At 43.5% G+C, this 22,095-nt stretch overlaps 1 protein-coding gene across 4 annotated transcripts in view; it reads left to right on the top strand.

Moving 5' to 3' along the window:
• The window catches only part of herc3 (HECT and RLD domain containing E3 ubiquitin protein ligase 3), an 87,172-nt gene that overhangs the window by 47,375 nt on the left and 17,702 nt on the right, over window positions 1–22,095 (top strand). For 2 of the 4 annotated variants that reach the window (XM_042094123.1, XM_042094124.1), the window contains exons 2-15: window positions 734–1,087; window positions 3,553–3,712; window positions 4,230–4,306; window positions 4,669–4,890; window positions 7,755–7,846; window positions 8,191–8,321; window positions 13,450–13,607; window positions 14,958–15,041; window positions 15,668–15,741; window positions 16,388–16,512; window positions 16,661–16,720; window positions 18,133–18,244; window positions 21,413–21,602; window positions 21,754–21,917. In XM_042094123.1, coding sequence (XP_041950057.1) covers window positions 862–1,087; window positions 3,553–3,712; window positions 4,230–4,306; window positions 4,669–4,890; window positions 7,755–7,846; window positions 8,191–8,321; window positions 13,450–13,607; window positions 14,958–15,041; window positions 15,668–15,741; window positions 16,388–16,512; window positions 16,661–16,720; window positions 18,133–18,244; window positions 21,413–21,602; window positions 21,754–21,917 — 1,875 coding nt within the window. In that variant the 5' untranslated portion in view covers window positions 734–861. The remainder of the gene's footprint in view (window positions 1–733; window positions 1,088–3,552; window positions 3,713–4,229; window positions 4,307–4,668; window positions 4,891–7,754; window positions 7,847–8,190; window positions 8,322–13,449; window positions 13,608–14,957; window positions 15,042–15,667; window positions 15,742–16,387; window positions 16,513–16,660; window positions 16,721–18,132; window positions 18,245–21,412; window positions 21,603–21,753; window positions 21,918–22,095) is intronic. The other 2 variants (XM_042094126.1, XM_042094125.1) reach the window with 2 other exon arrangements.

Below are 22,095 nucleotides of genomic sequence, written 5' to 3'. Positions count from 1 at the left end.
TAGCTAGATGAACGTTACTTGAAATCCAAATGCTAACGTACGTGGCAAAGGGAAGTGGTTGTAGTAATGTTTTTTTAAATATCGTCAACGTTATCGACTGTCAAATGTGTTTTGTGTAGACTTTCATCTGCTTAACTAATGATGCTTCTACTAGGTAACGTCAACGACAGCAACAGACCAGCTGTCCTATATTAGCACAGGCGTTACAGTCAGATGCATTCACACACTACACGGAACTGTCAATGTCTTGCCATATTATGTCGGTTCACTGTGTGTGGAGCTATGTGTTTCTAGTAGTCTGCTGTAAAGGTAGGGTGGAATGTTTGTTTGGGGTTTGGATGGATGAACCTGTGGCAGTGTGACCTTCTGTTGTTCAGCCCAAGCCTGAAGTTCACACATACTGCAGTCCTGTCCTAAGGACATTGTGCCGTTTAGAGTGTCCCTGCCCCTGGCAGATTGGAGCTGCTTAGATGGGGGATTAGTGAGAAGGCAGAGTTTTATTTAACTGCACAGGGAAAGGTTCCTTATCTCGTCAAGGCCACACGTCAACCTGCCCCACCCCTCCCAGTTATCTCATGCCTTTCTCACCTCACTGTCATTCTGAAAATACCACTTAGTGTAGCACTGAGGCTTGGGTCCAGGGCTGGTCATACAGTCTACCCCGCCCTCCATACTGGTATGATTTCTTCTGTCTATTTCTGTCTAATGCCAGCATTTTTTTTCTCCCTTGCAGGCTTGTCGTTCTCGGTGAAGGGAGAAGGCAGGGCAACCTAGCCTGAAGCTCTCCCTGGCCTCTCTCCCTTGACGCCTCCATCCATTCTCTAGCTCTTGTTTGGTATTTCTCCCCTGTCTTTTGGAGTCATGATGCTGTGTTGGGGTAGTGCGTCTTCTGGACAGCTTGGAGTTGGAGAGTCAGAGAGTCCTGTTCTAGAGCCACAGACCTGCCGGGTGTTTAGTGGAAGGGTGCTGAAGGACGTGGCCTGTGGGGGACAGCACTCCCTCTTCCTGTTGCATGATGGGAGTGTGTACACATGTGGCTCCAACTGCCATGGACAGCTGGGCCATGAGAAGACCAGAAGTATGCCAGGTGAGCGTTCTTAGTGACACACTCTCACTCACAGGTTTCAACTCACTCACATTGCATGGGTAGAACACTCACAGGGAACATAGCATCCCAAACACACACCTGAGCCACACATTCACTCACCCCTCACTCATTCACATAATTTGTTATAATGGCTCTGAGACTGCAGTACACCAAATGCTGTCAGGTTGTCTTATTCACATGGACTTTTGCTGATTCATATGTAGTTGCTGCTACAAAACATTGCAACATGCACACTCAGTTACTGATTTGCAATGTATCTATAGTATGCTAGTTCTGTCAGTGTTTCTGAGACCAATTGGCATTGGAATATCTCCTTACCTCTGGTAGAAGTAATCATTTTATCATAAGTGTCATCAGATGTGATTGTGTAGTTAAAATATCAGGGTGTCTATCATCTATGAGCTTTTTATGAAGAACGTGTTTGTTGAAATGAGCTGTGGTCCAACATAGGGAGGGTTTGCATTAATCCCTGTAGGCTACTACTCATTGCATGATATGAATTTTGGATTAATGGTGAAACAGCAGAATGTTCCGGTATGCATGACAGTTCTTCCCAGGTGTCTAATCCTTCACAGGCCACGTGCTTGTTGCCTCTTTTCAGGGAACACACACAGCTTCACATGCAGATGGCCTCGGCCAATCCTCTGCTCTGTTTTGATCAGGTGTGCCTGCATGTGAGTGGGCTGGTTGTGTGCTAGCGGTAGCATGAGAGAGATCAGGTTGTGAGAAATCCGAATGAGCCATAGGCCCAAATCAAAACAAATGGCCCAAGAATATCAGGCTAGTGACATTGCTGTTTGCATTCCCTGGAGCCAGTGATGTCATCCTCTCTGTCCTTGTGAGCGTGTCTGTGTGATGTTGCTATTTTTTTTGTGTCAGGCTTGCTGTACGGCCATGCAGCTAGTGCCCATCCCTAAATAAATGTGCCATTTGCAGCACCTTGCTGGGGGATTCTGAATGTGGCTTCCCTGATCTCTGTATCTGTCTACCTGCCAGATGAGGCTGCTTTTTCAAGTGTTAGAAAGCTTCAGTTGGCTCATGCGGTAGCACGCTGCTTGCAGCGTTGCACGCCAGCCATCTCACAACAAGCTGAATCGGTGGTCACACATAAATTTCCTCTGAGTTTCACACAGAGAGAGGATGCATTATTTAAGCCACACCTCAGGCTGAAGGTTTGAATCCAGTGCCTTTTAAAAGCCAGCTATAGTTCTCTTTTAGCCTGATTTGGCTGAGAAGGACACATGGAAAGGATGAGCGCTTGTAGTGGAAGATATGGGCTGCATTTTTATTTTTGCTTTCTATTGTTAAGCTGGTGATCAATGCAGGAAAAAGCTCTGGGGAAATTCCAGATATGCCACACTGCTGGTTTCAGATGAGTTTGTTTGATTGCTGGGAACTTAAGTGCCACAGTGAATGAAAATACACGCAACAACATACACTGTTTCCCACAGAATTGAATTCTATTTGTGGTGGTAGGTTTGCAGAATTAACTTGAATGCAACGGTTTTTAACAAATTAACGCAGCGTGGTTATGATGCAGATTTAAGCATAATTTAGCCAGTCGACTTTTATGCCAACAATTGCAGGATTGTTCAAAGAACGAATTCCATCCAATTTAAACAGTACAACATGGAAAATCATTGTGTGGTGGTCAGTGTTGATATGGTGGTGGGCCGCCACAAATAAGTCAATGTATGGGAAACACTGACATATTTGATGGTCCTGATTGGCCAGAATTGATTGAACTAGTGCATACTGGTACTTACAATTTCAAGAACAATTTAAGAGTTCTTTATCATGCTGGAAACAGCCAGTGGGTTAACCAGTTTACTTTAAAGTCTCAGTGCAGTCTCTTTCTACCGAACTGAAAATGTGTGTTTCTGTGGGTTTTCTGTTTGTTTTCAGACCATTAAAGAAATGAAAGCTGTAACTTCTGTTTTTTTATAAACACTCTTAGTATGTTATGGATACAATGTCCTCTCTGTTGGGCGTACAAGTAAACTCCACAGATGTAGGCCTGTATTAGAGCTACTGCTGAACCTCATGTTGTTCTGTCATCTGCATGAATCATCTGCACATGATGCGCTGAGTTGTGCGTTTTTTTTAATGGCGATGCTAATTAGCCCTCTTTTTTTCCCTCTGTCATTAAGGGTGAGGTCTGCCTAACACATGAACACATGGCAGTCCAAGAGTACTAAAAATAGAGGGCTTACCATAGTAGTTCTGAACACACACAGTCTAGGTCACGCCGGCTCAGAGCATGCTGCAGACACTTGAGTGACTTCTGGTAGGGGCTAGGGAGGCACATATCTCAGAGCCATCACATGACAAGAGCAGCCCATACAGGAACATTGCTGTTGGACGTACAGAAAATGTGATGCTAATAACTGTCTCTTTCTTTTGACTTTCTTCCTCTCATCCTTTTCTGTTTTCCGCCTCTCCAGAGCTGGTGGGGGCTTTGGACGCTCAGAAGATCGCTGGTGTGGCGTGCGGCTCTGCCCATTCGCTGGCGGTGAACGAGCAGGGCCAGGTATTCACCTGGGGGGCTGGCAGTGAAGGCCAACTCGGGCTGGGAACAGCAGAAGAGGCCGTCAGAGTGCCCAGGTAGAGTATCCCACTGGCTGGGTTTATCAAGGTCTCATGGGAAGTGTAGGCTGTGTGTGTTACCCACATTAGCCAAGGGATTGTCTTATCATTCATGAAGCCCTTTAGGAATAGCGCACAGGCGAAAGGATAGGCAACTGCCCACTTCCCTCTAGATATAAAAGGTCACTGTTGTTATTCTAGTTTTGTGTGTGTGTGTGTTTGTGTGTCTGTGTGTATATTTGTATTTGTGTGCATGTGTGTGTGCATTGCTGTAAGACATCATATACCTTCACATTTCAGCATGTAACTTCATCTGTTTGCTATTCCTGTGTCACTTGTTTAGTGTATTGCGGGAGGGTTTTGTATTTCACAGGGGAAAAAATCTCATAGTCTTGAAGGTTTCATTGGGAGTATCTTGAGCTTAGAACAACTGCATGTTACCGAATTAATGTTGTTCATTTCATATTGATGTGTTGTGTATTTTTTAATATTGGTTTAACTGGAGGTGATGTTGATCACAACCAATATTTTTTAGGTTGATTAAGAAGCTGTGTGAGCATCGGATCACGCAGGTGATGTGTGGCAACCAGCACTGCATTGCACTTTCCAAAGGTAGTACTCTGCACCCTCAGCCGTCATGCATTAGATTTTACAACCATGCAATTCCTCTTTTGGTTTCAGTGAAGTCATTTAACTACAGATGATGCCATTCAGACAAACATCCAATTTAGGGATTATGTGTGCTTACTGTTATTTTTTCTTTCACTGACACATTGGAGCCTCTTGAGCCTTTTAAGACAACAGCCCCCTTTGCTCTATTTATACAAATATTAAGATAGAAATTTGACAATTTGATTAACCAGGAAAGCATAAGTAAACACTCTGTTATATGTCCTGCTTCATCCACACATGTCTAGTTGAGACACATGAATGCAATTCTTGCCCTGATCTCTTCCCTCTAACTCTGCTTTCAGACGGGCAGTTATTCACGTGGGGCCAGAACTCCAATGGTCAGCTGGGTCTGGGGAAGGGGGAGCCCAGCACCATGTCCCCCCAACCCCTCAAGTCTCTGGCGGGGATCCCCCTGTCTCAGATCAGTGCTGGAGGGGACCACAGCTTTGCCCTGTCCCTCTCAGGGGCCGTGTTTGGCTGGGGCAAAAACAGCGCTGGGCAGCTGGGCCTGAATGATGAACAAGGTAAACATGAAGGGAGAAAAAAAAAAAAAAAAAAAGTTAATGTTAGGTGCAGATTTAGGCGAGGATCACATCAGCCAGTGGCAAGCGGCAGCGGCAAACATAAAACGCAACGCTCAGACCATAATAAGTTTTGTCTCGTTCCCTAAGCAACACAATTGAATATGCACGTGTTGCGCTTTGAAGTTGAACCAAGTTCAACGCTCAGCTTGCTCAGCGCTAGCGTTACACCAGCGTTGCCACCGTTCCGCTGCCGAACAATAGGAAACCTGCCGCTGGCTAATGTGAGCCCACCTTACAGTTTGGTAATAAGCACAATATTGAGAAAAGGTTGTGAAAAGAATGGATTCGCCTTTTTATGAAGAAAATATAGGTATCTATATACTATGTGTTAGGTGGTGATGTACAAATTAGTAATAAGGATGGGCTTGGAGTTTCCAAGAACGAGGTGAACAATGCATAGGTATCATCTTCTCTCTTAGATCAAAAATGAAACTATGCCTTGTATGTTTACAATACAAAGTATTAGTGGGGTTAAATGCTAATCTGAAACAGGTTTTCCATCAGACCTTAAAACCAATAAGATAAACTACTAGCCCTTTAACTAGCCCTGATTAATCAGATACACAGACAACAGTACATATTAAGTATTCTTGTGTGTTTTATTTAGCTCTTATTATGACGGCCGCGCAGCGAAGCGGCGTCATATATGTTTAGTCAGAATTTTTTCTTTTTTTTTTCTTTTTTTTTTTCGCATGTCCAAATTTCCGTCCAGGATCCCCGGGACACTGTAAGACCTGGGTACACGAAACTTGGTGGGCATGTAACCCCACATGGATAGCATGGAACCTCCTTTTTTCGTATTGATCTGTAGCCCCCCCGCTAGACTGGACCCCCCGAAAGGAGGGTAGGGCAGACACAGTTTTCTGTGAATATCTCGAGAACCGTAGGGTTTAGGAGGACCATTTTTTTTTTGTATGTTGACAGGGTTCCCACGGGTCCTTGAAATCCTTGAAAGTTTGTGAATCTGAAAAAAATCATTCAAGGCCCTAGAAAGTTTTTGAAAAGAGACATAAATAAATGGAGATCCTTGAAAGTCCTTGAATTTCTTTTTGAGGAAAAAAAATCCATACAATTACGTACAATTCCGCTTATTAACATGTACACGGCCAGCGTGATTTCTGCGTGTTTCCCGCGTGTAGTGTTTGTTGCCCAAATATTTAATTTAACATTCTGATGAATAAACCGACATGTTCATGGTAACGAGTTTAACTTGTTTAGGACAAGTTTATTTCAGTTCAGTTTTATGCAAAATACAAACATGAAAAATAGAATAGGCCTGTCATATGACCAAAATTAAAAGAAAACTGTGACAAGGTATCCTTGGTCTGTTGAGGTAACATGATTTAACCATGCCCGCGCTTGAAATTTATCAACACATTACAGTAGGTCCTTGAATTTAAGGATATTGGGCCTGGAAAGTCCTTGAAAGGTCCTTGAATTTGATCTTAACCAAGGTGTGGGAACCCTGGTTGATCTCAAAGGGCCATGTCAACCCATTCCATAACCACTCATTTCATGTATAGCGCCACCTAGTTAAACACAAAAAAGTAAAAATGAGGTGTTGTAATCGCAGGTATCTGTGACCTAACATAGTCAAAACTGCACGAAATTGGAAGTGTAGGATCATTATGACACCCTCTGAATGCACGCCAAGTTTCGTGGAATTCCGTTCATGGGGGGCCACACAATAAATTAATTTATGTTATTATACACCAACTGGCCTGTAGGTGGCCGGAGACAGTTTTCTGTGAATATCTCGAGAACCGTAGGGCCTAGGAGGTCCACCTTTTTTTTGTATGTTGGTCTTAAGGGGGCATGTCAACCTATCCCATTACCACTTATTTCATGTATAGTGCCACCTAGTTAAAAATTAAATAGCAAAACATTAGGTGTTTTCATCACAATATCTCTGGCTGACATGGTCAAAACTGCACAAAATTGAAAGTGTAGGATCATTATGACACCCTCCGAATGCATGCCAAGTTTCGTGGACTTTCGTTCATGGGGGGCCTTACAATAAAATAATTTATGTGTACATTTAGTGACCGTACACCAACAAGGATTCCCGGGACACTGAAAGACCGGGGTACACGAAACTTGGTGGGCATGTAACCCCACATGGATAGCATGGAACCATCGCTTTTCGTTTTGATCTGTAGCCCCCCCGCTGGACTGGACCCCCCGAAAGGAGGGTAGGGCAGACACAGTTTTCTGTGAATATCTTGAGAACCGTAGGGCCTAGGATGACCAATTTTTTGTAAACCCATTCCATATGCACACATGTGCATAAACAGATACACGCACACACATACATTCACAGTAATCCTATGTATGACACATACTCACACAGTAGACATGTATACGCATGGATGCACATGCACACACACAGGCACATAAACAGGCAAACACACAAGCACATGCACGCACACCCACCCACCCACCCACACACCCACCCAGACATAAACATAAACATGTACACGCACACATGCACACAATTCAAGAATTTCTCAGAATTATGAACAGGCAAGATGGGGGTGGGGTTGTATAAAATGTATATTACATGTGAAATCTATGAACTAATCATGTTTTTGTACTTGTTGTCTAGCAGATACCAGTGAGAATTGAGTGTGCATAATGCAATTCAGTGAGACAGTTAGAATCATATATGCCTTTCAGCGTGAATTTTTGTGGAAAACATGTGCTGGACTGGGCGGCGGTCATATTTTGTACCGCTCTGCGGTACATCTAGTTCAGAATCATTGTAGTGGTTCAGGACATGTCTACCTTTTGGTTTTTTTCCCCAGATCGTGCAGTCCCTTGCCACATAAAATTCCTAAGGTCACAGAAAGTAGTGTACATCAGCTGTGGAGAAGAGCATACTGCTGCATTAACAAAGGTGTTGTACATTTCTTCTTCTGGCATAGAAGAGTTTTTGAAGTCATAATTTCCATTTTAAGAATTCTTGTTTGTTGTATACAATTGTAGAAATGTGCAAAGAAAACCAACATAGAGGGAATAACTAGATTCTCCTTATTTACTGATGAAATAGTCATCATCTTCAGTCCTTACTGTACATACACACCGCTGCCGACTCGAGCTGCAAAAGATATAGGAAGTCATTCATTTTCAATGGAAGCCGGCTTCTCTCAGCTGCAAGAAGCGGCAAATCCGGAACAAACCCACATTTTACACCTTCTTTTTATCTTCCTATCGTGTGTGTTTGTGTGTGTGCTGGGGCAGGACGGAGGTTTGTTTACATTTGGAAACGGCTCCAGGGGCCAGTTGGGCCACGACTCGACCAACAATGAGCCCCTCCCTCGCAGAGTCCTGGAGCTCATGGGCACAGAGGTGTCCCAGATCGCCTGTGGCAGGTACGCCCCAAACACCCCCATATACCCCCAAACACCCTACATCACCTTCGCTCCTTTCCCTCCAGACCCTGGAGCCCCACTCCCCCAGAGGAGAGTCATCACGGCCACATACAGACTCTGTTACGTGTCTGATGAGTGTCATAACAAATAAGATACTATCAAGACCAGAAAATCATCACACTGGAGATGCTAAGTCATGGTTGAAACCCTAGAAACAATGTAAAGAACTGTCCTTTGTCATATGAAGTGTAAACAATGTAAAAAACTGTCCTGACTTTGGCAGCGATGTGTCACCAGCGAATATGGTAGAGGATGCGTAGTGTTGCACAAAAGAATTGCCAGCGGGAAGGTGGGATCAAATGCAGTAAGTGGGTTGAGCCAGGTTAGATTCAATTAATGAAAGGTTTGGTTTATTCTGACCAATAGCATTGTTGAGCAATACCTTTTAAAGGGGAGCTACGCAGGTTTTTTAGCTTAATTTACCTTAACTGAACAGCTTCGGAGTCATTGGAATGGTTACATGACTTTTTTTCGGGTTGAATGGTGCCCATCTCGCTTCCCTCTAGCGCCTGTGAGCGGAAAAAAACACCCTTGCTACTCTTGGCCGGCGGGCCGACGGCCTCAGAGACAGAAAGTCTCGCAGCCTCGCTATGTAACGAATTGCTTTACTGCACTACACACATACATGCCAGGCACCGGCTAGAACAAGGTAGCGATGGAGAAACAGAAAACGAGTAAACCGTTGTCGGAGGAACAGGGAAAGAGGAAACGGCAGACTGACAGATTGAGGAGTGTCGTAAATTATATACTCTGAAGCTATAGGGGGAGTTCTGCAGAAAAACCTGTGAGGAAACGGCGAATAAATTGCCAAAAATGCATAGTTTCTCTTTAAATGCAATGCGTCAGATGAGATTACACTAGCCTTTGAAATATCAGTACTGTGCATCTGAATAGTTTTTCAAAGAATAATATGTAGGCCTAGTATTTCTTCTGCTCTTCCAAACAATTAAATTCACAAAAACATTTTTGTAGCTTTTCAGAACCATTTTAAATACCATATAACATCCAACCAGGCTGTTAATCTATGTAGTAGATATGCAATACATATTCAATTATGAGATTATGAGTCATGCTGATTCGCTTTTAATAACTTAGGAATCCTGATGAAATAGCCTACTCTAAAAATTATGTTATAGCCTAGTTAATATCTGATGACTATGATAGTCCTACTATTGTAATATTATATTATTTTCTGGCGTTTATTATTCGTTTAATTGGAAAGATGCAAAAAGAGGTTAATTGAACTGACCACCGCAACATGAGGATTGGTTTGTCTGCCTTGTTTCATAGCGTGCTGTATGTGAACACCTTGAATAGTTTGGAATTTTCTGTTGTTTTATTTTGATTTTCTTATCTTATCATCACCAGTTTTTAAATATGAACTGTAAGAAAGTTATGATACTTTCTTGTGAGCAGTCCTGTGCGTTTACATGTTTCCATTTACTCATGCCCCTAATATTTTTCAAATTAAAAAGCGCTTACTGTGTGAACGAAAGAGAGTGGACTAAGATCAAATAGTTCTTGCAAACTTGCAAAAATGCAATTCTTTGCACCAGGGACGGACTGGGACAAAAAAAACGGCCCTGGCATATTTGGCCCAAGTGGCCCTCAAATCGGTCGGGCACACCGAATTAAATACAAAAGCCAAAGGCCTGTGTGGTGGAAAAAACTCACACCTACCCGTTCAATTCAAGACCAAATTAGCACTCTGGTAAACCTTGATCCAAGGAAATACACTGAGACAAAAGTAGCCATTGAACTGTCTATATTTTAATCACAATACTACACAGCCTGACTAAGTCATGTAACACTGAGCAGTAGAGTGAATGTATATTCTGCAGAATATTTAATCCAATTTGAGATCTGCGCCAAATTTGAGGCTGAAGCAGCTGTGCTCCATCCTTTATCCTCACAAAGGGCCAAAGGTCCTCCTATTTCCTATATGCAACAATCCAATCAGAATTTATTGTCTACCTTCTCAGTAGATTACTGACGTCTTGGCAAACCAATAAGGCATATGACATCAATCCCCCTTACAAAGCGTTTTTGGGTGTTGTCATGGAAACTTTTCTATCCTCAGATAACCTTTTGTCCTCTTACTTTGCTTAATTTTCTTGTTAACCAAATGTACACGTAAAGCTATGGTCACACCCCAAGAACAACTGCCATATTCTTCAGCTGGCAGACTGCAATCAGCAAAATAATGAGCTGACTGACAGACTGAGGTTAGTAAAAACCTGAGTTATGAAGAATAAATAGCTGATGGACAGGCTAATGTGTCTCTGACTGCAAACACTTGGTGTGTTCAGATGGCCCTTCTCTACAGAAAGTACAATCTTGACCTTTTGTCCATATTCAAGTAGGCTATACAAGCAATTATGAAAGAAGAATTTCTGCTTGAATTCAAAATATCATTTCAAATTATTCAATAGGCTACATTTAAACTACGATGTTCAATAGCATTACCAAAACATTACTGAAGCTTGTGTTCACCTAGATTATGGTAGACCTTACTGTAATTTACATCAGTTACTATCACTATAGAACAAAATAAACAGGGCAACTTTTGTTGCCTGTTGGTGGAAATATTTGTATTCCTGTAGGCTACCTACCTACATTGCTGGTACATTTTAGAACAGTAGCCTACAGCTATAAGAGCTAATTCACTTAACTAACTAATGTCTTGCGTTATATACAGCTTAGTTGGCTTGTGCATTAATATGACTTTTTGTAGCCTACATTTCCGTCAGTCTACAGTATTTTAGCCCATTTTACCAAGAGAAACATAGAACCCTTTCAACGGCCTACTTTAAGAGACCAACCACTACTCATGCTGTCGATGTTGCCTGACGAGCTGTTATTGGATCAGTCCAGTGTCAGTATGGAAAATGAACGAATGGGCCGCTGACTGTCTTTCCTTTGAACCGATTGTTGGCCAAACAAATTAAATTATATAGCCTATTTTATCGGCCCGGTATGCCAGGTGGCCAGTCAGCCCCTGCTTTGCACATTAGCTAGCAAAATGATAATAATCTTATATTAGAAATAGAGGGTGGAAATGTAGGCTACTAATAGCAGCAGCAAGCAGTCTAGGTTGAACTGGTGTCAGTTTGGTAGGCCTATTTAATTAATGATCGTCACATTGACATAGTTTGAATAATGAAGTGAACCCTCTCTGAACTCCAAATATCAATTCAGTAAATTACTTATAATATGATACAGTGAGATAGCCTAGGCAACTGTTTCGGACACCCTACCATGACGTGTTATTAATGATAAGCTATTTGCAGCCAATATCGCGTCGGCATTAATTTGCTATAGCCTACTCCTTAATTTGCTATAGCCTGTCCTGCTTATTATTTCACATAGGACGGCAGAATGTCCCATTCTTACAATAAAGGGATGTGGACATTTATTTGCTGATATATAGATCATAATTTAATGCTAGTTGCATGCGATTGGTTTATTCAAATTCACTTCACCAGAGGGTGCTCGCCCATTTCAGAGTCCCTGCCTTGACATAGATTATCCCGAAATTCCCATATCGCCAGAGACATTTAATACACCTGAGCGGGAGAAAAGCCTTTATGACATGAAGACATCGCTGCCAAACTCGAGGCCATGAAGTTAAACATATTTTTTTTTTTTTTTTGCAGGGACCCTTTCCACGGTATCACTGAAGGTTGGGCCTAACAATATTTTGAGCCTTGTTAGCTTAAAGTAGCGACTTACTTTGACGTAGTGAATTTGCCCCAAGGCCATTGGTATGCTATTTCCTATTCCGGTCAAACTCAAAACCACTCTGATTATCTTTGTTTATGTCCCCAACAAAAGTTTCCACTTGTTATCATCTGAAAATAGACCCTATGTTGTCTTTAGACCTGACTCTTCCTTTAAAGCTCACCCCACTGGTTCAAATCAGGAAACTGAGATAAGTATATATACTCTTTTGATCCCGTGAGGGAAATTTGGTCTCTGCATTTATCCCAATCCCAATCTGTGAATTAGTGAAACACACACAGCACATAGTGTACACACAGTGAGGTGAAGCACACACTAACCCGGAGCAGTGAGCTCTGGGAGCAGTGAGGGGTTCGGTTGGGTGTATGTTAGGTGCCTTGCTCAGGGGCACTTCAGCCGTGGATGTGGGCATGGGAGAGCAGTGCTCAACCCCACCCACATTTTTTTCCTACTGGGTCGGGGATCGAACCGGCAACCCTTCGGTTACAAGCCCGAAGCCCTAACCAGTAGGCCACGGCTGTCCCGAGTGGAGCGCTGTAGATTTTCAGGAAAGAACAGTGTGGCACACCATTTTTATTTCTTTTCCTCGACCGTGTTGTGGGCCGTATGAAAGTAGTATGTGGGCTAGGTCTGGCCCGCAGGCTGTACTTTAAACTTGAAACAGGTTGTCTGTGTCAGACATCTAAAGCCAATATTGGATACTAATCCGGTTTGGGTTGTTGTGGAATCATCACTTTCACTTTCAAAAGACACTGTTATTGACAGAGCTGTCAGTAGGTTTGTTTTTGCCCACAATAATATTCTGATGGTGGTAGTTTGACAGCATTCCTTTCTTAGTTATGGGCACAAACTGTCACGCCCTGGCATCCATGCCCTTGCCAGCTCAGGTGGCATCATTTCCAGTCATTCATTCATTGTATTTAGTCAAAAATTACTAAAGTAAGTAAACTAACAGCAAAATTATGCTTGTCTACTATGTCTATGCTTTGAGGAGGGCTGTACCTAGCCATTTCCCCACATGTTGACAGGTTGGCAAATTTATATTTGTGGATGAAATGGATTGGGCACTGCTGCATTTTTGTAGGATCCTGAGAAGAGCTTTTCTGAAAGGGTTATTAGTAAAGCTGTTGCAGCAGTCCTCTAATTAGACAGACTGGAGGCCCTGAGTGGCCTTTTCTACATGAAGAATTCCAAGGCAGGCACTTTATTTAGATATTATGTGAGTTGTGGCTTCTGTCTCACGTTGTGCTCTTTCTAGACTGGACCGCTTCTGACGTGTGTACTGTGCACTGGTGATTTGATTGCATACCTCTGTCCATGTTTCTAGGCACCACACCCTGGCATTCGTGCCCTCATCCAGCTTGGTGTACGCCTTTGGCTGCAACACTGATGGCCAACTGGGCACTGGCGCCACGACTGATGCCAAGACCCCGGTTCCTCTCTGCAGCGTGCCCCCCTCCTGTATAGCAAGGCTTCAGTCCTCAGGTGAGTTAGTGCAGCTGCAGCTAACAGGCCTATATGGTACACACCTGTACAGAGTATCCTAACTACATCCGAGTGAGCGACTGTTGTGTCACATCACAATGCTCTGTCCACACTGAATCCGTTAAACATGCCCTCCTATTGGCCCCAGCCGTGGTGGAACTGGCTGGGGCACCTGCACCGTACACCGGCGACCCGGGTTCGATTCCCTCCCCGTGGTCCTTTCCGGATCCCACCCTGACTCTCTCCCACTCGCTTCCTGTCATTCTCAACTGTCCTGTCACATTAAAGCCATAAAAAGCCCAAAAAATATACTTTAAAAAAAACATGCCCTCCTATTGCCTCATATTTCTCGTTCAAAATATTAGAGCAATGCACAGCACTGTGTCTCGTCGTGCCGACAGTTAGGGCATTCCAATTGAAAACAATGAAATGGAACTGATTTTACTCTGATTCACTCGCATAGTGTGTAGTTGGTATGTACACTGTATATGCTACACTGACAAACACCCACAGTTTTGACCAAAACAAACACACACACACACACACACATACAGTATAAACATACTCACACAGGGAAACAAACAAATAGTACAGGGTCCACATGCATGGACATCTCAGTCCCTGTATTAAAGATGCACTCCAGCCAATGATTAACCCCTTAAAAGCTCTTCTATGTTCCTAAAAGATATATATTCATATTTGTTTTCATGAAGAAACCCCTTCATGGCCTTGAAAGGGCTTGTATGCCTCTCTACCCCCCTCTGCCTCATGGCCTTGAAACGGCTTGTATGCCTCTCTACCCCCTCTGCCTCATCATCCGTTTGACAGCATTAACACATGTCAGTATAAGACTACTAACTCTGCCGTGTTAACTTGCTCATCTTGTAAAGCTAAATATGCTGATTGTATTTTGCCCAATGAGGAATCCGCGCTTTGTGGTGAGTGGGCTTGGGAGTTTCACATGAGTGTCCTTTGCTATTTCGGCACTGATCAATAATGGAGACTGGTGCCAAAGCGGCTGATGAAACTTTTTATACTTTTTCTGTTCTGCTCTAATGACATGTCTGAGGTTTTTTTTTTGGGTCAAACAAATGGCTTTATCCTATGGCTTCTGTTTATGGGCTAAATTTGGGAATTTGTTTAAAAGAAACTTCAGTATTTACTGATACCACATACAGTATATTACAAATGTAGGGTACATTATAAACATGTCTACAGATGATGGTGCCAATTGCTTGAAGTAAATGAGCTAAATTAGCCAATTAGGTAATCTAAGTCTTACACATAAATAACATGCTAGGTACACCAAACTATGTTATGTTTACTAAGATCACCTTCTTTCTTCACAAGGAGATAGCCAGGCGTCCAGGACAGGCAGATTGAGGGACCGCTTGAGTGAAGCTCTCAGCTGCTGCTGGAGAAGCTCAGTACAGGGTAAACAAATGCCTTAAGAGGCAACACTAGCATCTCCGGCGCATACCACAGCTACAGTAGGTAACTAACAAAGTGTGTGACACTAGTTAGAGATGCCTGGGAGGTGCTTTGATAAAGCAGTCGTGCTGAGGGCTTGAATGGTAAGGATGAAATGTGAAATGTGTTTATGAAAATGTGTGACCACTGTCTTCACACGGAGAGAAGGAGATGGTCTGCACACTGTATATGGGCTCCAAGAAATACTTTATTTATTTATTCTCAAAAGGCAACGTTTTGATCTCAACAGATGAAGATCTGTTGAGATCGAAAATATATAGAAAAAGATTTAGAATAAATAAAGTATTTCTTGGAGCCCATATACAGTGTGCAGACCATCTCCTCTCTGACACGTTTTGTCTGGCACCTGTTAAGACATATTTTGGATGTGCGCACCCGTTTCTACAAATGCTGTCTTCACGCGACCATTGCATAAGTATATTTTATTAAACTCCATGAATCATTATCACAGTTTTAAGCCTGGTGCCTTTAAGGTTTCATGTAGACGAGTTAGCTTTTAGAATGCAGATTTTACTGCTTGTGGTTTCATTATTTCTAACTCTTCCACTCTTTCTCTCCACCCTTTGTAGATCCAGAGCATTTCATCATTAGGAAAATCCACTGCGGGGGAGACCATAATTTCCTGTTGTATGGCACCGATGAAGTGAGTAATCACTGTGAATGTTAGGCCCTGCTTCCCATGCTGTCACTTTGACTTGGCTGATGGTTGGTTGATGGTATGCAGATGGAGACCCTGGCTTGGTTAAGGGTTGTGTTGATTGAGATGCCAGAGGTAGGACATAAATTCAGGCGGTACTGAGTCTTGGCCGATTGGACCAATTTGGCAATAAAGGTGTCAGGAACTGGAGGATTTGGACAAAATATGACCTCGTGGATTTGGTTGTGTTACATGGCTTTGATTAGCCAGAGAAAAACCCATGCTTTGATTTTTCTTTACCACAAGGGGGTGCTATTATGTAAGCATTATAGGCCCTGAGTCTGCCCATAAAAGATTTCTCACATATTTACATAACTACCCAGAGTGATTATAGTGCCAAAATATTGCAAACTAATAATAAGAAACTCCTCAAAATCCTATCCATGAGTGGAAGGAGCAGGAAATTATTGGGGAGGAAGGCATTGTGTTGGTCTTGTGTGTTTGTTTCTTCTCCTGCTTGTTTTCAGTCTCTGTGTTCATTGGGGAGGCAGTCAGCCCAAACAAATGTGTCTGTTGTGTCTGTTTGAGGAGAATGTTTTTGTCAAACACGGAGATCTCACTCCCACTGCTGCTGCTGCTGCTGTGTTAACAGGACTTGGCGCTCCCAGAGGACTTCCGTGTGATAAACACCACCAGGAGCATCTCACTAATTAATTACGAGAGCCTGAACATGCTCAGACTGAAGCTGTCCGACAGCACAGACTCCAACATTACCAAGTAAGCGACTGTTGGATCATTATGATGAAGGTGTCTGTGAAGTCACTTCTTGTCCTCACTGGATTATAAACTGTAAACAAATCAGCTAGCAATAAATCCTAACGCCTCCACAGAGTAATAAAGTCTGCTTCGTCTTCTCTTTCCATAGCGATGCCATTCTATTGCTCTCGTCCACTGCATGTTGGAATGCCAGCTTTCTGGACCAAAGGTGAGCTCCATGCACTCCTGTCTGGTGCAATGCATGTTGGGACATAGTCCAGGGTAAAAGGGTGGACTTGGTGGAGTGTGATGCGAGTGGCTGTTGACTCCTCGTGTCTGCTCTCTTGAGAATATGTTGCGGCCAGAGGATTACATGATTTTGTGTTTTTCGGCCAGGTCAGATTCTGTGGTTAGTAATAAGAGCCGTGTCAAACACAAAGCCCTGTGCTGAGTCATGAGTTTAGGTCATGGGAATGATTTATGCGCCTACATCAGCATATAATGTCTTCCTAAAATCACGTGGTTATCCCTTAATCTCTCCAGATGAAGCACTATTTTAAAAAACAAAAACAAAAAACACTTTGACATTGAGTTGAGAATGTGTCTTTTGGCTCACTTCCAAATACAACTCAAATCCAATACCATTTTTGTAAATAAACAAATATTCAAGTAAATAAAATATAATTTGAGAGAATAGATCTTCTCATTTCCCTTCACAACAATTTGTCTGGCTGTCACCTGCCATCCTTTTTTCTGACTTGTTTGGATAGGGCACCCAACCCACTGCCTAAGATCACGTTTACCCAGAAAGCATTACAAAAAGCTTAGCTCTGGGCTTTGATAGATTTGGATAAATGTGATGTCATGGAATCGCTCTCGTGCCAACACAAGCGATGGGTGCAGGTATCGTCTGGCATTAGAGCACAATCACCCATATCCATCACCAGGGCTCTGGGCTGTCAGTCCGCTGTTTGCGTCTGGCACAACTTTACAAATAATGTCCATTATAGATATGCAGACGGCCGGTTAAGTATGCAGGTGTTTTCCCCCCGTTTGTTGTGTCCACTGTGCTTTGCTGCCAGGTGCCTTTGGCACTGTTGCCACGGTGAGCAAATCCAGATGAGGGAACTGTCTTAAATACCTGCCACTTATTCCCCGTCCTGTGGTCCTCATGTTTATCCTGAGTGCAGTGACAGAGAGGGAAAGATCACAGGTGGGGGGTGGGCACCTAAATCCACCTCGCTGCCCACCACCCCCTCCACTGTTGCAATGTGCCAGAATTTATCAGCCTTTGCCTCATCCCAAAATATACTCTAATCTCATCGCACTACTTCAGGCAAACCCAGCACACGCCCTCACTACTAGAGTGTGCTTAGTTTGACTTTAGTCATCCCGGATTAAGGCCATTCGCATCCATATATTGGGATTCAGTTCAGCAGCTATTGGAGAAAGTTTTTAAGGCAAATGCAATAAAACTGCAAGACTAGGCTATCGTGGTATCGTTTTAAGTAATAATATGAAGGTACAATAGCATTGACCTGAAAATCTCTTATTATATTTCCATAAATATTTAGGTTTCTGTAAATTACTCTGTAATTTTTTGTCATCAGTTTGACATTTCTGTACCTTTATTTTCAACAGTGATGATGGACACTTCAAAACCAACCCCAAAATCCCAGGCATTGACCTCAACTCTGTGCGACTCCTGTTTGACATGCTCATGAAGCCAGACTTCTCTAGACTGTTGGAGCAGGTACAGTGACCACATCGAAATCTCATTGCAGACTCTCAAGCTGCTGTACTTTAAGCACACTCTGAATTGTTGCTAAGAAATCTTAGGGAAGAAATCTTGAGGGAAACCAAAGCACAACGCAGGCTTGGTCAGGTCGAGTATGCATATTGTCGAACTGTCTGTGTGGTGTGTAGAGAGAAAGAGGAACCTCTGGCCCATAAAGCAGCAGTAAAACACATGCACATGCACAATGCGGCATCACAGTGATACACACACAGGACTACAACAGGTCACGACCCAGCCAAGGCAGAGCAGTGATGGTGTACAAGAAGTGCAGGTCTAACTAGGGCACTACAGAAGAGAAAATGTGGTAGGTCAATAGCAAAATATTTGACAGAAAATAATATACTGCAACAAATGAACTTCATTAGTGCCAATTAGTTGCAACAAGGCAATAGTGTTCAGGTATTAAAATATTGAAATGGTGTGTGAATGAAAGGGCAGTGCAGCGTGGTGTTGTATACTGTGTACGTTGCTCAGTGGTCAGGCCAAGGGACCGTTGGAAGGGAAGGGAGAAGGATGTTTAGGTGCTTGACTGGCCAAAAGGAAGAAGCTGTTTTGCAGTCTACTGGTGACCGGTCAGATGCTGCTCTGTCTCCTGCCAGATGACAGAGGGGCTAAAGGAGCAGGGTGGTGGAGCTATGGTGCTGGAGACTTTGTAGGTTCTGCAAAGAAGAGAGACCCCAAAGATGTCCTTACTGTATGATGCACAGCATCGGGTACCACTGTCTTGCAGCTTTACTAGCCAGACAGTCAGGATGCTCTGTATTGACCAGGAGAGGCCTTCCTCTGTGCACACACCAAGCTAATAGTTGACAACACAACCACAGATGAGGCAGTGGATGCAGTCACTGCCCGCCTGTCCTGAAGTCAACAATCAGTTTCTTTGTCTCATATTTCACATTCACAGACACATTGTTGTTCTGTCACCAGTCTGCCAGCCTCTCGACCTCTCCTCTCTATCATCATTGTTGACGATGAGACCCACCACTGTTGTGTCATCTGCGAACCTGATGATGTGATTTGGTCTCTGTGTTGCCACAAAGCTCTGAGTCAGGAAAGTGAGCAGCAGTGGACTGGATGCCCAGCTGTGGGTGGGTGTTGTGCCAGGGTTGCCAGTTCGGACTGATTTCAGACTACCGGTCACAGAGAAAAGAATTCTCTTACAGAGAGAGCTGACCCGAGCTTCAATCAATTACCAGTACTCTCTTTTTTTTTTTTCAGTCACATAATTAGTGAACAACTCTATAGAGTTATTAGCATCACTGTTAAAGGCTGCATATCCGACCATGTCTAAGTCAGTGAATTTTAAACTAGTCTTGAAGAGCTGAGATGCCCCATCTGACCATATTCTTACCTCATTTTAAAAGGCTTTGGCATGTTTCAAAAGTGGTCTGTATGTACGATTTGGCACAACAGAGGTCTGGTCCGATGTTCAAGCCTTGTTCAGGCCTTGGATGTCCATGTAAACAAGGCCTAATGTATTCTTCCCTCGTGCAGCAGAGTTGACGAGCTTTGATCCTGTTTTGGTGAAGCTGCGTTGAGGTTTGTTTGTTTTGACTCCAGGGAATGGCAGAATCCAAGGCTACATGGCCTTTAGTGGTGAGCTCTGGAACTGAGTCACCCCTCGTTTTGCCCCCCCCCCCCAAAGTTCTCCTCTGCTCCATCGTAAGCAGCTCTGATCTGGTGTGTGTTTGCCTGCTGTGGTGCCGAGATTAGATGGTACACACACACCACTGGGCTGCACCCCACCCCACCCCCCCCCACCCCCAGCTCCCAGAGCAGCACTGACTCATACAGTGTGGAGCCAGACAGCTAATACTAATGTGTGCAGGATTTTCTGCCCCACGGCTCAACAGGATTCATGATTTTGTTTGAAGTCCAGACAGTCTGTTTGTTTATTTGTTTGTTATTTTCATGTCTTTATTTCTTTCTTTTTGGGATTTCTGGCTGTGGACGTGGTTAGAACGTGTTTTGTGAGATGATGTTTGTCTTCACACACCACACACACCATGTTGTTTTATAACATGTATTATACCTTGTAGGATGCTAGGTTGCCCTCCTTGGTTGTAGTATCTTCTAGTATCTACAGTAGTAAGGCGTCTTGTATTGTTGCCGGTATTGTTTTTCTGATCAACATTTTTTTAATTCAGGCAAAGATAAGACATGGGTGTGAGATCCATGGTGTCTTTTTCTTTTTAATTATTATTATTTAAATGACACACAAAAGTACACAGTGACAACAATTAACATACACATACCGGTAGACACGACAAAGTTCACCTGTTCACAGAGATACCTAAGCTTAACTAGCTGTATTGAGCAGCAGCATGTACACAGTTATTACAAGGAGCAGACATAGTAGTACCAACATTCATAGGCTGAGGAATCAGCAGAAAGTGGGACCATGAGTCTTCATAAGATTCCGTCATAAGATTGTTTTTTTTAAAGATGCAGTAAGCTTTTCTAGATTTGAGTGATTGGTTCAAATCAAGATCCATGTTGCCATTAGCCCTTGTCTTCATGTGTCTCCTCATATGATATCATCCTTGTTGACACTAATATAGTTCTTGTGAATGATCTGAAACATGATTACTTCCAAGCCATTTTTAGGGTTAGTGTAGAGTGTAGTGACTCATAACCTGTATCAATAGTAATTTAGGTTGGTAGAGTGGTTGTGCAGGACAAGGTGTAGGATAAGGTGAAACAAAAGAGAATGTCTAGACACCAGAGTAACTCCCAACAGGATCTTAAAGTTTGGGAGCTACTCCTATGTGCGGACATTCTCTTTTGAAATTTGAATTTAAAATTTGATTTTGAAAAATGCAGCCTTTGCAATGCAGCCAACAGGCTGTGATGGAGCTCTGCTCTGAGGGGCCTCCAGCCGTATGCTAACTCATCTGACTGTTATACTCGCATGCCTTTGAGCCCCTTCATGTGCTGAATCAGGCTAATTAGGTAGCGGTTGCTAATTAGACTGTGCTGGAGGGTAGATGGCTAGGAGCAGGGTTTAGCGCCCAGGCACTTGAGAGTTCTCCCCCAACACTGCTTGTGCACTTAACATTGTTGTGTGTGTGTGTGTGTCACTCGTTCTCACTGTGTGTGTGTGTGCTCACTCGTTCACCTCAGGCCACCAAGAGCTTTGAGAGCCTGCTGATCCCCCAGCTGCCCTGCTCTCCGCCGGACGTTGAGGCCATGCGCATCTACCTGATCCTGTCCGAGTGCCCCGCTCTACAGGACTCCAAAAACTACATCTCCCTCACCATCCCCCTTGCCATGGCCATCCTCAGGCTGGACGCCAACCCCAGCAAAGTGCTCGGTAAGCTTCCTTTCGATCCCCTCAGCAGTTGCTACAGACCTTGTTTCTGTGTCTGTGAACGTATTGGCAGAGCAGGCAACCTTCTTGGAGCACCTTGTGGTGACCTGATCGTTCTAGTGTGGGATACTGATCCCCCCTCCCTGTCTTCCAGATAACTGGTGGTCGCTGGTGGACTGCGAGGTCTTCTCCAGGCTGGTGGAGCTGTACAAAAGCATAGTGGTGTTCCTACTGACCGGAGGGAAAGCCCTACTCATCCCTGCCTTTCTGGAGAGCTACATTAGCGCTACGCTAAGACTCCTGGAAAAACTCCACAAGGTAATTCTGCTAGGCAAGAACCCCAGTAAACCTGAAGTTTATGTTTAAATTAATGGAGAATCATTATTTTTCCAGTTAAAACTGCTACCAACAGACATGGAAAACTGTGACGAGAGTGCTGGTGGATTAGTTTGGTTTGCTAAGCGTGCCTCATGCCCTCTCCTGCCCCATGCTCTCT

Source organism: Alosa sapidissima, chromosome 1 (genome assembly GCF_018492685.1).
Source record: "Alosa sapidissima isolate fAloSap1 chromosome 1, fAloSap1.pri, whole genome shotgun sequence".
Classification (NCBI taxonomy): Eukaryota; Metazoa; Chordata; class Actinopteri; order Clupeiformes; family Clupeidae; genus Alosa; species Alosa sapidissima.
This window is presented reverse-complemented; position numbering and strand designations above follow the sequence as displayed.